Below are 14,587 nucleotides of genomic sequence, written 5' to 3' on the forward strand. Positions count from 1 at the left end.
TGACTGGCTACCTGTGTCTTGAGGACTGGGTTGAAAACCTCTGTACTGGGCTGCTCAGCTGGACTGCCATTCCCAAGCAGCCACACAGGAAGGAACCAGAAAAAAACAGACAGCACCATATTTCAAATTCACAGGCTAGAACTATTTATCTTATTTCATATATCACTCACAGTCAAAAACATCTAGACTCGTAGTTACATACTGAATATGTGAACATGGAGCTCTAAAAGGGGGGGGGGAGGAAGGGAAGGTAACAGGTAAACGGTAACAGTTAGAGGGTTACTGTATGGCTCCAGAAAAAGGATGGATTAAGACATCCGGGTTTTATTTCAATAATGGAAGTAAAACCCAGATGTCTCAATCTATCCTCCTTTTTCTGGAGCCAAAGGGTAACCCTAGACCAGTTGTCTTAATTATTTTATTTATTGGGACTCAGTTGCGATCACCATGAACTGTCAACACGTGTTATCTGATATATTGCTATAGTTTATATGAAAAAGTTTCAGGACTAAGGTATATATTTTAATGAAGAAAATACCATGAGATATTGCTTATATATGGTAAGAGGTTACTGTTTGTTGTATCTTTGGTTTAAATTACCCAGTTTCAGGCTAGACATTTTGGGACACTCCTGGATTTCTGACCACCTTATCCTGATGCATTATGGGACTTGCAGCACTGATTTAAATGGGCAGGATCAGGCACTGCAAATCCCATACTGCAGAACTAGCCAAAGATTCTCCAGTATGAAGCTCTTGGCATCTCTGCTGTTTGCATGTCTCTCTCATGTCTATTCATTGAAATCCTGACCTTTTGATGACCCTCTAGGACTGGGAGGGAAGACTAAGGATCTAGGCCAGGGGTGCCCACACTTTTTGGGCTTGCGAGCTACTTTTAAAATGAACAAGTCAAAATGATCTACCAACAATAAAAACACTAAACATATACTCTTTTACTATGGTGCGCCGGCCAATTAGAGCGTGCTAAGTTCTAATGTGCCCATTATATTCTTTGGACGCGTTAGCATTTAGCACGCGCTAAATTGGCTAGCGTGCCTTAGTAAAAGACCCCCCCATATTTATTTATTATATATACTGTGTGCACCTCTTCTGTCCTCCAGACCTTGTTCCATTCCCCAACCAACATCTTTCTCTGTCCCTCCAGGAGTCCAACTTTTCTTTCTCTCTCCTTCACCCCTATTGGCAACATGTCTCCCTCTCTCTCCCTCCTCTGTTATGATTATACATCTCTCTGTTCTTCCTAAGGGTCTTTCCCCCTCTGTCTGCACTTTCCATAGTCCAACATCTGCCCCCTCTCTTCAGCTTCCCCTTTGTTTCAGGTTTCTCCTTCTCTCCATCTTCCAACATTTTGAGTCCTCCCACCTTTGGTCCAGGTCTTTGTCTCTCTCACTCTGTCTTCCCCCTCCCCAGGGCCTGGCACCTCTCTTTCCTTGGTTCGGGGTGTTTCCTCTCTCTAACCACTCTAGTAGTCCAGAATCTGCCTTGTCTTCCCCCTCCCTTTTGTTCAAGGCTTTTGGTTCAAAGCTGCTTTCCTCCTCTCCTCCTTAAGGTCCTTTTGTCTCCCCCCCCCCCCCAGATCCAGCATCTCTAAGGCAACCCTCATCCCACTGTGGCCCTCGCGATGGGCACAGCCTTACTTCTTGATTGCAACTGTCCTCGTCTCTGTTCTTCCCTCTGGGCCTAACTATTACAGTTGAAAGTTAATTACGGTAGCCTGTAGAGCAAACGTAGCAGGCTGCCGTCAGCCTCTGTAGCACGTTCTCTCTGCCGCAGTCCCGCTCCTCCTCTAACTTCAGGGGTGGGACCGTGGCAGAGGGAACGTGCTACAGAGACCAACGGCAGCCTGCTACGTTTGCTCTGCAGGCTGCAGTAATTAACTTTCAACTGTGGTAGGTCCAGAAGAAAGAACGGAGGAGGCAGAGGGGGAAGCGTGTCATCTGAGCAAGACAGCCGGGTGCTCACCTAAATTAGCTGGGCAGAGCGCCTGGCTAAAAGATGCTAAAGACACTAGGGAGAAGACTGGCTCAGCGATCTACCGGCATTGCCTTTGCGATCGACCGGTAGATCGCGATCGATGTTTTGGGCACTCCTGATCTAGGCAATGTACAGCCCACAAGTTTTGATCATGCTTGTGGGGCTGACATAGATGAGAAGGATCAGAGGCATAGCCTCCAGTGTGGAGAGGTGAAGAAAGTGTTCTAAGTTCTAGATAGGGTGCTGGATTTCCACTACACCTTGTCATCCTTTGCTGCCTCTGTTTACCCATGTCACTCTGGGTGGGGAACAGAAGCCCCTAACAGGCCATGACTGAGTTTTACTTCCAGCTTCATACAGAGCCGCTAAAAGAGGCACCAGGGTTGCAGAACTCCTACATGGCTTTCGCAGCAACAGTGAGAATCACAATAATGTCTCCTACTGCTGCTTCCACCACTAACACCAAGTGGTTCCCAGCCAATCAGGTTTCTGAATATCTGCAATGAATATTACTGAGATTTATTTGCATACACCGCTTCCACTGTGTGCAAATTCTCTCATGCATATTCAGTTTGGATTTTCACTGACTCAGGTTTTTCTTTCCTCCAGGTCCACAAAGGGAAAAAATAATTTTAGGTCAGTTCTGATTTTCTGCCAGTTTCTGCCTCATGTATTATGTAAACTGATTTCAATGACTAGAATCTAGAGAATGACACAGGGACAAATTTTTCCTTGTCCCCGCAGGAACTCGATTTCCCTGTCCCATACCTGCGAGTTTTGTCGTTATCCCTGTCCCATTCCTGTAAGCTCTGCTTAACTACACAAGCCTTGGACAGTTATGATTTTAAAGTGTTTGAGGCTTGTGCAGATGAGGACAGAGCTTGCAGGAATGGGGCAGGGAGAAGAAAAGAACTCACTGGAATGGAATGGGAAAATGAGTTCCCGCGGGGACAGGGAAAAATTCTGTCCCTGTGTCATTCTTGAACTCTTTAATTATTTGTATGCTTTGTTAATGTATAGAGGGGCATAATAAAATAAAAACATCAAGTCCCATTTTGGCCTAAGGCCTTAAACGTTGAAAGTAGAAGCAAGGAAAATGTCCATTATCAAAAAAAACATCCAAAAGGAGTTTTTTTTTGATAATGGCCTGCCTCTTCGTTCAGCTGTTTAAACGCCCAGACCACCACTATGTATAAACTTACACCATATAATCAACCTAAAAAAAGCCTAAGTCCCAAACACCCAAAACAAGGGCTTTTAGGCGAAGGAGCCAGTCCTTCGCCTAAAGGCTGGATTCTGTAACCAGTGTCTGTCAAAAACACCACCGGTTAAAGAATCCACCCCCTCCCCCTACAACGATCCAGGCAGGAGAGAGCCCAAGCCCTCCTGCCCCGCGGCACCCCGAACCCCCGACTAAGATCGGGGGCAAGGGGGAGCCCAAGCTCTCTTGCCCCGCGGCACCCCAAACCCCCCTAGGCTGATTACGATTGGGCAGGAGGGAGCTGAAGCCCTCCTGCCCAGGTGAACCCCCTACCCTCCACCCCCACTAAGATACGGGCAGGAGGGATCCCAGGTCCTCCTGCCTTCAACGCATCCCCCTCCCCCGAACGACCCCCCCAAACCCCTGATCACCCCGCTGACCCCTCGACCCCCCCACCCCCAATCCCCCTCCCCGTACCTTTAAATCACGGGTGTCCAACCTGCGGCCCAGTGAAGTATTTTGTGCGGCCCCGGTCGAGGGCGATGCAGTGTTTTCCTCTGCTGCCCCCGGTTGTTTACCGTTTTGCCCGCTCCCTCCTCTGTCTTGCTGCAGTGTTTGCGTGTTTGTGCGGTCCCAGAAAATTTTTTTTCAGCCAATGCGGCCCAGGGAAGCCAAAAGGTTGGATACCCCTGCTTTAAATCGTTGGCTGGACAGACACCAATCCGTCCGGCAGGCCAGCCATCCCGGGAATGGCGGGCCTTAGGGCCCGATTGGCCCAGGAAGCTCAAACCCCACCCACAGGTGGGGCCTGAGGCACCTGGGCCAACCGGAATAGGCCTTAGGGTTGTCCAAATGAGTTTTTAAAACCCGGCAGTTTGGGTTTTGAAAACCATTGAGGTTGGGGGCCATATCTGGAGGACATCTGCACATGAGCGGATGCAACACGATGACACCTGCACATGCACAATGCCCTCCAGATGCGGCCCCGAAGAGATGGGGGTTTGTGTGGGGATGAAGTTGGGGGGCAGGGCTGTGGGTGCAACAGGGCCTGGCCGGAGCGGAGCCACAAACACTCTTTTTTTAAGGACAAAATCTGGTAACCCTACTTTGGGATGTAAGTTCTAAACCAGGACTGGCTAAAAATGTCTCCCTCCTGGAACCAGATAACATGTCCAGCCTGAGGTTGCTTCTGCTGCCTCATAGACTGGGACACAAATAACAAAAATATACCAGAGCTCTTCTTCCTATAAAACCTGAGTTTACCAGACCGTGGCCAAGGTATCCCTGCACCCTACCCCTTATGGCTACTGGTTACTAAAAGGGTGCACTCTCAGGAAAGACATGAAAGAGACAAGCATACAGCAGAGATGCCAAACTACCCAGGATGAGATACTGTCAGGGATGAAGGAGAGAGTCTGCTCTGACTTAAGCGTAAGACAAGGAGATAAACCCCCCCCCACCTCTGCTACTGTGCATTCTTGTTTGTGGCTCTTCTGTATGAAGGGTTTATCGCCCTCGATCTAGGGGCTTTTGGCTCCTGTTTTCCTTACATAAACTGGATCTACAAATGTACAGATGCATTGGTGAGAGTGAGGGGCTGGGAAGGGAAAACCAAGACCTATTCCTAAATCAGTCACCGGGCTCTCTAGTGTCACACAGCAGATTTTTGAGAAACGAAAATCTATCAGAAAGTCGAAACCCTGTCTGGTGCGTCCATGCCTAGAGCTAGACCTTCCACAAACTCATGCATGTCCTTTCCCCAGGCATGCAGCTGTAGCCATGCAGGTAGGCCCATTCCTTGCTCTGACCAAGCAACAAGCATCCCTCACCATTCTCCCCATAGGGGTAGCTGTGCCTGCCATACTGCTCCACTGCTGGAGAGTCGTAATACCTGCTGCTCCTGTAGAGGCGTGAGCCGGAGTCTGGAAAGGGAAGTCCTTCTGTTAGAAATTCTGCCAGAAAATTCTCTATTCCCCCCCCCTTCTTTGTGGCTGCTCTTTCTGGGTTCTTCTTCTGGCACTCACTGAGAGCCCTTGCATTTTTTTTTCTCAGAGGTTTAGTACAGGGCCCCATTTTGGCAGTGAGCAAGCATGATGTGGCCAGCATCCCCTGTAGAGCTACGTCCGCTACTGATCTATAGACCGCTACCAAGAGCTACTGTGACAAAGATGCTCTGTTCTCCTTCCAAAGGATGGGGCCTAGAGTGAAATGTTATAACCAGTAAAGGGAGAAAAGGCCAAGGCTTGAATAGAATCCATTTAGACCAGGGGTTCTTAACCCAGTCCTCAGGAAAAATTTAGCCAGCCAGGATTTCAGGATACCCACAATTAATGTACTGAACATGAGACATAGTTGCATACAATGGAGACAATGCATACATATTTTATCTCATGCATATTCCTTGCTATTCACACTAGGAGTACACTTGAGAATCACTGCTTGTGTGTGTACAAATTTTCTACCCCAAACCACAAGTCCACTTTGAAATAAGTCAACGCCTCCGTGAAGACAGGATACTGGCTAGATGGACCATTAGTCTGACCCAGTAAAGCTATTCTTATGCTCTTAATATTTTGAAAAAATAATTTAAAAGAAATATGATGTTAGGCCCATAACCAAAATGACACAGGATGGTCTTGTGATAACCCTTGCCTATCCTATGGCATTTTGGTTATGGGCCTGAGAACATCAATATCACAATTTTTTTCCAGATATCATGTTCATTAATTAGGCAATACTTCATCATTCATCAGGCAACACCCCATTATCTCTCAATAGGACCCCTGAAGAAGATGTTTTAATCGAAACACGGACCTTGTTGGGTCCTTGTTTCTCCAGGACAAAGGTGGACCTTGTTAATACAACGTTATTGTTCCAATAAACTGCCTGTATCTTGTACATCAACTCTGCAGTCTCCCTTTTGTTTTCAAATGGGTCTGAGCACATCATATTTTTTTTTTTTAAATATGTTTTTTTCCAAAAATATTATTTTGAATGAGGAGTTGACTTATTTCAAAGTGGACTTGTGTCTTTTGGTGGAAAAAAATGCACATTCGTTGTGGATATCCTGAAAACCTGACTGTGTCCTGATTCAGACAAAACAAAAAATCACTTGTAATCATTTGTAGCTGCAGTAAAAGCATCAAATCACAGGCTCCCTTGTCAATGGTGCCGGCAGGACTCTGGGCTCAGGTTAAATGGGTATTCAGCACGGCAGCCTCCCTTTCCTGTGCTCTGTGGAGTCTGCCTTGGTCTCCAATGAGTAGGGCTGTGTTTTCTCCTGACGCTTTGCACCTCTTCCCTGCAACCTCTGGGGTCCTTTTGCTAAGGCATGCTAGCCATTATAGCGTGCACTAAACATTAACGTGCTCATGTCTCTTTCTTACCTTCAAGTTTATTAATTTTAATATACCGATCATCGCCGAGCACCTGGCCGGTTTACAATGTTAAAAATGAAAGGTTAAAATAAATTATTATAAGAGGAGGGGAAATGTGAACATTAAATGGACAAATTACAAATACGAACGTGAACTTGAGGGTGAAAGGGGAAGGGAAAGTTAATAATTACATCATTAAAAAAATTAAAAAAAGAGGAAGAGGGGGGAGGATATAACATCAGGAAAGGGGATCGCTTCTTAAAAGCGGTTCATATTTAGTCTGCTAACTGTTGGAGAAGAAATATTTAAATGCTAAGATATGCGTCTTGGAATAAAAACATTTTTAGTTTAATCTTGAATTTATCGAGTGAATTTTCAAGGCGGAGTTGAGGTGGCATGGCGTTTCATAAAGTTGGAGCTAGAATGGAAAAATTAGTTTTTCTAGTGTAATAGAATTCTTTGATGGAAGGTTTGGTCAGTAAATTCTGATCAGCCGATCTAAGAGTCCACAAAGGGATGATGAGTTTATCGAGAAAAGATGGGAGACACAAAAGTCTGATTTTGTAGACCAGCATTAAAAGTTTTATAGGTGATATGGTGGGTAATGGGTAGCTAGTGAGCTTCTCGCATAAGAGGAGTGACATAATCATATTTCCCAACCTTATAGATAAGTTTGATTGCCGTGTTTTTAATGAGCTGCAGATGATGTAATTCTTTTTTTAGTAGTTCCGTTATATAGAGAGTTACAGTAATCTAAATGAGAAATGACCAATGAGTGAACGAGGGTTGTAATAGCATCAGTTTCAAGATTTGAGGTTAAAGAACGAATGAGCCAAAGTTTGTGGAAACAGGCTTTTACAAAGGAGCTTATCTAGTCATGAAAGGTTAAATCTTTGTCTAGACTAGTAACTCCAAGTAATTTAATTTTTGATTCCATTTTTATTGGATAAGATTTAATAAAGATTTGTCAGTTTAGAAGGCAATTGAAAACCCATCTCTTTAACAAATTCATAGGCAATTAGATCTCTTCATTCAGATTATTTCTGTATCCTTATTACTCTTTTGTGAACCACATAAAACTATTTGGTTATGTGGTCTAGAAACTGATTATTGATTGTATATTCTATGGATGCGTTAATATTTAGCGCGTGCTAAAACGGCTAGCATGCCTTAGTAAAAGGACCCCTCAGTTAGTTCTGCAAATACAAAACAGCAGCAGCAGGCAGAGAAAGTGTCATGAGAAGGGCTCAGTCAATGTTCCTCTGATTCAACAAATGTAAAACCTACACTCATACTTTCAAAGGTGGAAAAACAGACTGAACACTCAGGTGCCAGCCATAACTTTTTGAAGCCAGGAAAATATTTTGCCTTATTACTTTTGTCAAAATTGCTTTGAACTGTTGTTTCTCTCTGTGCATGTGTGTATGGGGAAGAAAGTGTAAGATTAGCTAGCTTCCTCTCAGGAAGGAGGATCTGCCAGCTGCCATCGGTGCACCCTATCATCTAAAACGTCCCAATTTGGCTGAACTAGCTGGGATGGGACAGTTCAGTGTACCTGTAAAAAGAGAGTTAGGCAGGAACTCCTCCACAAAAGCAAAATGACATGCCACAAGGATGCAGCATTCATGTCCCAGCACTTGAATAAACCAAGGAATGGTATGCACAGAGCCACTGGGGGCTTCTCTTCCTGATGATAAACTTCACCCCCTTCTCCCTTGTTTCCATCCCTTGCAACTGGCCCATGACATCTGAACTCACCTGGATCATCATAAGTCACTTCCGTGGGGGGCATTCTTTTCCTCTGCGACTCAAACTCATACATTTTTTTCTCGTACAGCTTCCGAGTCGTTTCTAAGAATGATAAGTAAAGTGGAGATGCCACAATGATAAATGAACAGAAAGTAATTGCAAAGTACAGTGGCTATGCAAGAGAGAAAAAAACCCCAAAAACTTAGGACAATGTTGGAAATCATGGATTGCATCAGGCTAGAAACAGCACTCTGTGATTCTGATGTACAGAATTCTTGCTAAGTGTAACTAATCCCTCCCTCTGCCTGTACTCGCTGATGCATTTAATTCCTGCTCTGCATACCAATTTTTTGCAGCAGCAAATATGGTATCTAACTTATCCATATGCTGTGAGCTTCCTGGGCAATCATTCCTTTCCTATGTCCCTCCCAAGAAATACCAAGAAAATGTGTTAGCCCTAAATAAAATTCAGTTCCTCTGCCTCATTCCCCTACCGATATTCTTTATGCACAGGCTAACATGCTTCACTCTGCCTCAAACACTGCATTACTATACAGGACCAGACCTGATACTCTATTTTTCATATTTATGACATCTGATATACATTTTTTTTCATGTTTGTAAATCTTTATTCATTTTCTTATGTTACAACAAGTGTTTCAAATAAATTCATTAGAAACTTGAATATACACACTTGATTAACTTACGGATTAATAACAATTTTAACATTTCTTTAGAAAATCAATATTAAATATAGTTATAATAATATGCATTATATTTAAAATAAAGCAGCAGAGCACACCGCCCAGAGCACCTTAGGGAGTTAGGCTACAACCAGTGGCAGCAAGAGGCTACTAGCCTCCATGCGAGGAGCACGACTCAAGCAGGTGGGACCTAAGGCTCCCGGGCCTATTCTGATTGGCCCAGGCGCCTTAGGCCCCACCAGTAGGCGGAGCTTTAGGACGGATGGGCCAATCCGGCCTCATTCCATCGTTGGCTGCCTGTCGGACTGGCGAGTTTGACTCCCGTCTGTCCGGCCAACTACACAAAGGTACGGGGAAGGGGGGTGGGGGTGTCGTGGGGGTCGGCCAGGGGGGTCGCGGGTCGGCTGGGGGGGCGGTCGGAGGTTCTTGGGGGGGGCGGTCATTGGGGGGAGGGGGGTTTGCGTCGAGGGCAGGAGGGCCTGGGATCCCTCCTGCCCGTAATGTAGTGCGGGGTGGGGGTAGGGGGCACCGTGGCCAGGAGGGTTTGGGCTCCCTCCTGGCCCGAACAACTAGCGGGGGGGGGGGGTCGCCAGGGCCAGGAGGACTTGGGCTCCCTCCTGGCCCGATATTGTCGGGGAGTTGGGGAGTTGGCAGGGCAAGAGGGCTTGGGCTCCCTTTTGCCCCGATCGTGTCGGGGAGTCGGGGGGGCAATAGGGCTTGAGCTCCCTCTTGCCCCGATCGTGTCGGGGGTGCCGCGGTTGGCTGGGGCAAGAGGGCTTGAGCTCCCTCTTGCCCCGATCGTGTCGGGGGTGCCGCGGTTGGCTGGGGCAAGAGGGCTTGAGCTCCCTCTTGCCCCGATCGTGTCGGGTGTCGGGACCGCCAAGAGGAAGCAGCAGGACACTGGTAGGAGCTTCTACATGATGGGGGGGGTCGGGAGGCTGTGGGGGTGCGAGCGGTCCTTCAGGGTGGGGGTGCGGGTGGGAGTGCGTGCGAGCGGTCCTTCGGGGTGGGGGTGCGGGTGCGTGCGAGCGGTCCTTCGGGGTGGGGATGCGAGCGGTCCTGCGGGGGGGGTGGATCGGACGTCGGGGGGGGGGAACTATGTAAAAAAAATTTTGTACAACGCGCTCAAGCGTATAACGTGCAAGGGTATGCGCGGTACGTAAAAACCACGTATAACGCGTGCGTTATATGCGAGAAAATACGGTATGCTTATATTCTCTCGAAGAGCGCAGAGAAAGGGGCTGCATTGAAGTAGAGGAAGAAATCTTTTTCCTTAAGGGTCCCACGACAACAAGAGGGCATCCGCTAAAACTTAAAGGGGGAAGATTTCATGGTGACACCAGGAAATACTTCTTCACCGACTTCAAGAGTCAATGGGACAAACAGATGGGGTTGCGGCATAGTTATATTTAAAAAATGGAGGATCTTGAGTGGGCAGACTTGTTGAGCCGACGGCATATCTTAAAGACAAAGAGGCGATCAAGAGAATATGTTGCGTTTTCCCCACTAAGTAACATGCAGAGCTAATATCAACATGAAAATTATTCCCTAGCATTGCAATGATGGTCTTCTCCCATGTGCCCAGCCAATCTACCCATGTATACCAACCTACCTGCTGTGTTGCCACAAATCCTACTCAAGCGTTTACTAACATTATGAGTCCATTTTGTGGCTGTAGCTCTCTACAAGACATAGGCAACATTGTACAGATACACATAAAAGAGAATCCCTAAACTTACAATTTAGTCATGATGCAAACAAAAGTAAAACAGATAAGAAGGTTTGGGTTAAATCAATTGTAAGAACATTTAAACTCGGGAGAAAGACGCCGCCACCATCTTTCTCATAGAGCTATAATTGAGTCAGATGACGGTAGCCACCTCGGTGAGCATTTTCATAATATATACTAGTAGTTCCTGATTAAGAGAAGGGGGAAGAAAGGTGGACATTAGGGATTGTCTTTAACTTGTTCCCTTTACTTTTGCTTACTTAGGGGGACCCTTGACACAGCTCGTTTTTGGGCGAAACATGTCGGGTCTGACTCCAAGACGTTGGCTGTAGCTAAGAACCAAATCTAAGTACAAAGCACTTTATTGAAGGCTAAACACTAAAGCACTTTATATTTATATTAAGATATGTTTTTGAAAATTAAACAGTTTGGATGGAGAGAATAGAAATGGATGGCCAATGATGAGGCACCACGTAATGCTTCCCGCAGTTTAAAATTAACATAGCGGAGGCTGAGGGGGCTGAGGCTTCCAAAAAAAGAAAAATATTTAGTTATCTGGATTACTGGAGGTTTCAATGTTTAAGGATTAGTACCAGATAAAGAAGTTATATATGTACAAACGTATTGCCACTGATTTATGCATTATATTCTATGGGCATCTTTAACGGTTAGTGTGCACTAATGAACTTATCGCCCTTTGATAAATCCCCCCTTTGACGACATATGTTTTCAGTGATGGCTCCGCAACTTTGGAACACTTTACCTCAGCATGTAAGAGAGGAAAATAATTCGAGTCGTTTTAAAAGTAACTTAAAAAGAGTTTCCTTTTTAAAGATGCTTTTAAACTTTAAATTATGTTCAAATTTTACACTAGCTTCTTTCAGGTTTCCATTTTACCCTCCCTAACGTTCTCTCCTTTTATGGTTCTCTTCTGTACTTTAAAATATTGAATTGTAGTTCTGTCCCTCTTTACCTTGTGTACTGATTAGTCTGTAAGTCTGTCGGTCTAACCCAGTGGTTCCCAAACCTGTCCTGGGGGACCCCCAGCCAATCAGGTTTTCAAGATATCCCTAATGAATATGCATGAGAGAGATTTGCATATAATGTAAGTGACATATATGCAAATCTCTCTCATGCATATTCATTAGGGATATCTTGAAAACCTGACTAGCTGGAGGTCCCCCAGGACAGGTTTGGGAACCACTGATCTAACCCATTATTTTAAATTTTAAACAATATGTTTAAATATATGCCTTCTTTTTATTATTATTATTATTAATAATGTTGTATCTTGTTTAGTAAAACTAAATAAGTGATTCATCAAACTAAAATAAAACTTGGCTCCCTCTTCCAGTCATTGGGTAGGTTTTTATGCCAATGACTGGAAGAGGTTTGAAATTCTCTACTCATTCCTCTAATTTTAAGCCACCCAGAATCTGCTTTGTTATACTCACTTGCTTCTGAAGACAGGAAGGCTTATGGGCCTTCTTCCAGTTTGGTGAGGGCTCCAAAAATGTATCTAGCCCATAGTTTCTATGTGGTTTCCCATTTTGGGAGGGATTAAAGTTTACCTCCCCCCTTTTACAAAACCGCACAAGAGGTTTTTAGTGCTGGCTGGCACGCTGAATGCTCTGCGCTGCTCCGATGCTCATAAAACTCTGTGACCATCAGAGCAGTGCAGAACATTCAGCCCACCAGCCGGCACTAAAAATCTTTTGAGCGGTTATATAAAAGGGGGGGGGGGGGGTAGTTAAGAACATAAGAATTGCCATATGGAGACTTAAGGTTCACCTAGCCCTGTATCCTGTTTCCAACAGTGGCCAGTCCAGGTTACAAGCACCTTGAAAGATCCCCAAAAAAGGAGCAAGATTCCAAGCTACCAACCCCAAGGTTTATTTATTTTAAAAACGTATATCCCAGCATGCAATAAAAACATACATAAAAGAAGACATATTAAAATAACTAATACAAAAGTCTAAAATCCTGCACCTTAATAAACCCTTTAAGGTTACACTAGTATTTAAGCTCGTTACATTAACGGGTGCTAGAATGGATGTGTGTGTCTGTCTTTCTTTCTCTCTGCTTGGCCGCTTTCTGTCTGTATGTCTGTCTTTCTTTCTTTCTGTCTCTCTTTCCTCGGCTGTCCACCACCACCCCTTGCCTGCTCCCCCTGTTCAGCAGTAGCCCTTCTCCCTTCCTTTTACCTCCCACCCCTGTCTAACAGCACCTCTTCCCTGTTCCCCCTGTCCAGCAGTAGGCCTCCCTTCCTGTTATCTCCCCCCTGTCCAGTAGCACCTCTTCCCTGCTCCCCCTGTCCAGCAGCACCCCTTACCTGCTTTTCCTGTGCGTTCGTGTCTGCCCTCCTCTTCAAAAAAGCCTGCTGAGGATCGCAGCCGGCTTTAGCGAACCTCGCAGGCGCTATGCACCTCGGTAGCATGTTCCCTCTGACGTGATCCGGTGTGTCAGAGGGAACGTGCTACTGAGGTGCAGAGCAGCCTGCGAGGTTCGCTACTGCCGGCCGCTATCCTCAGTAGGCTTTTTTGAAGAGGAGGGCAGACAGAAGAGCTGCTTCGGTGGACTGGATGGAGGACTGCCGCTCAATGCCTGGAGGAGCTGGAGAGCAGGGAGGTTGGCGCTTTACAATTGCTCTGCCAGTAGCGCGCATGTGCACTCCTGCCTGCCACGGACATATGGATCACGCAGGTAGGAGTGCGCATGCGCGCTTAGCGTTTTATTATTATAGATATTAATCATCCGAGTCATACTGCTGCACTTTAAGGGTCCGATAAAGAAACCCTTCGTTCAGTACATAAAAAACCCTTTGTTTAATACATAACCATCATTTGACAATTCCTGCTATCTCACAAGATTCACCTCTACCCGCAATTTGGCATTTTTCTCTTTTCACGCCTACGCTTTGGAACTCCCTTCCTTCTGAAATGTGTACAGAATTTTCTTACTTGAGGTTTCAGACCCTCCTGAAGAATTATCTGTTCGATCAGGCTTTTTTGTGATGTCCTTGAATTTTGTGTGTGTGTGTGAGGGGGGGGGGGGGTCGTCAGGTGCACTGCACTTTTTTCCCCCTATCCTGCTTTTATTTTAGCTCTTTTCTACTTCTGTTTATATTGTACACTGCTCTGCTGGTAATATGAAGAATGGCATATAAGACTTTTAATAAACATATTATGCACAAACTATTAGGCTTGGAAAAACAGATTCATTTTAATAATGTTTTTAAATTGATGAAAAGTAGTATATGAACGAATATAACCAGGGAGTTTATTCCACAAAAGCGGACCTGCCACAGAGCACATGCTGTCATTTCTGCATAATGAAACTTGCCCAAACAGAGGCTTTACCCTTATCTAACTCAATAGCAGATTATAGACTTTTTCAGAGATGCCAAGTTACCCAGTTCCAGGCTTGAGATTTTAGGACAGTTCTGGATTTTTGACCAAGTCACCTTAGTGCACTATGGGACTTACAGCACTGATTTCAATGGGCAGGATCAGATTGGTACAAGTCCCACACTGCTTTGGGATGTAAGTTCAAAGCCAGGACTGGCCCAAAATCTCCAGCCCGGAATTGGGTAACTTGGCATCTCTGTTTTTTTCCCCCCAGGCATTTGTCCAAATTTTGTTTAAACCTAGCTACATTAACTATTGTTACAATATCCTCTGCCAATAAGTTCCAGAGTTAAACTATGCACTGAGTGAAAAAAATATTTTCTCCTATTTGTTTTAAAAGAATCCTTATAACTTATAAACTACGGGACCCCAATCAACATGGATTCACCAAGGGTAGGTCCTGCCAATCAAACCTCATCAGCTTCT

General features: G+C 45.2%; 1 protein-coding gene across 2 annotated transcripts in view; it reads right to left on the bottom strand.

Moving 5' to 3' along the window:
* The window catches only part of EMD (emerin), a 30,888-nt gene that overhangs the window by 10,071 nt on the left and 6,230 nt on the right, over positions 1 to 14,587 (bottom strand). Inside the window, exons 3-4 of one of the 2 annotated variants that reach the window (XM_033922554.1) lie at positions 8,331 to 8,423; positions 5,025 to 5,117 (exon numbers count right to left, since the gene is read on the bottom strand). In XM_033922554.1, the coding sequence (XP_033778445.1) occupies positions 5,025 to 5,117; positions 8,331 to 8,423 (186 nt within the window). The remainder of the gene's footprint in view (positions 1 to 5,024; positions 5,118 to 8,330; positions 8,424 to 14,587) is intronic. The other variant, XM_033922564.1, reaches the window with a different exon arrangement.

This window comes from Geotrypetes seraphini, chromosome 1 (genome assembly GCF_902459505.1).
Source record: "Geotrypetes seraphini chromosome 1, aGeoSer1.1, whole genome shotgun sequence".
NCBI lineage: Eukaryota > Metazoa > Chordata > Amphibia > Gymnophiona > Dermophiidae > Geotrypetes > Geotrypetes seraphini.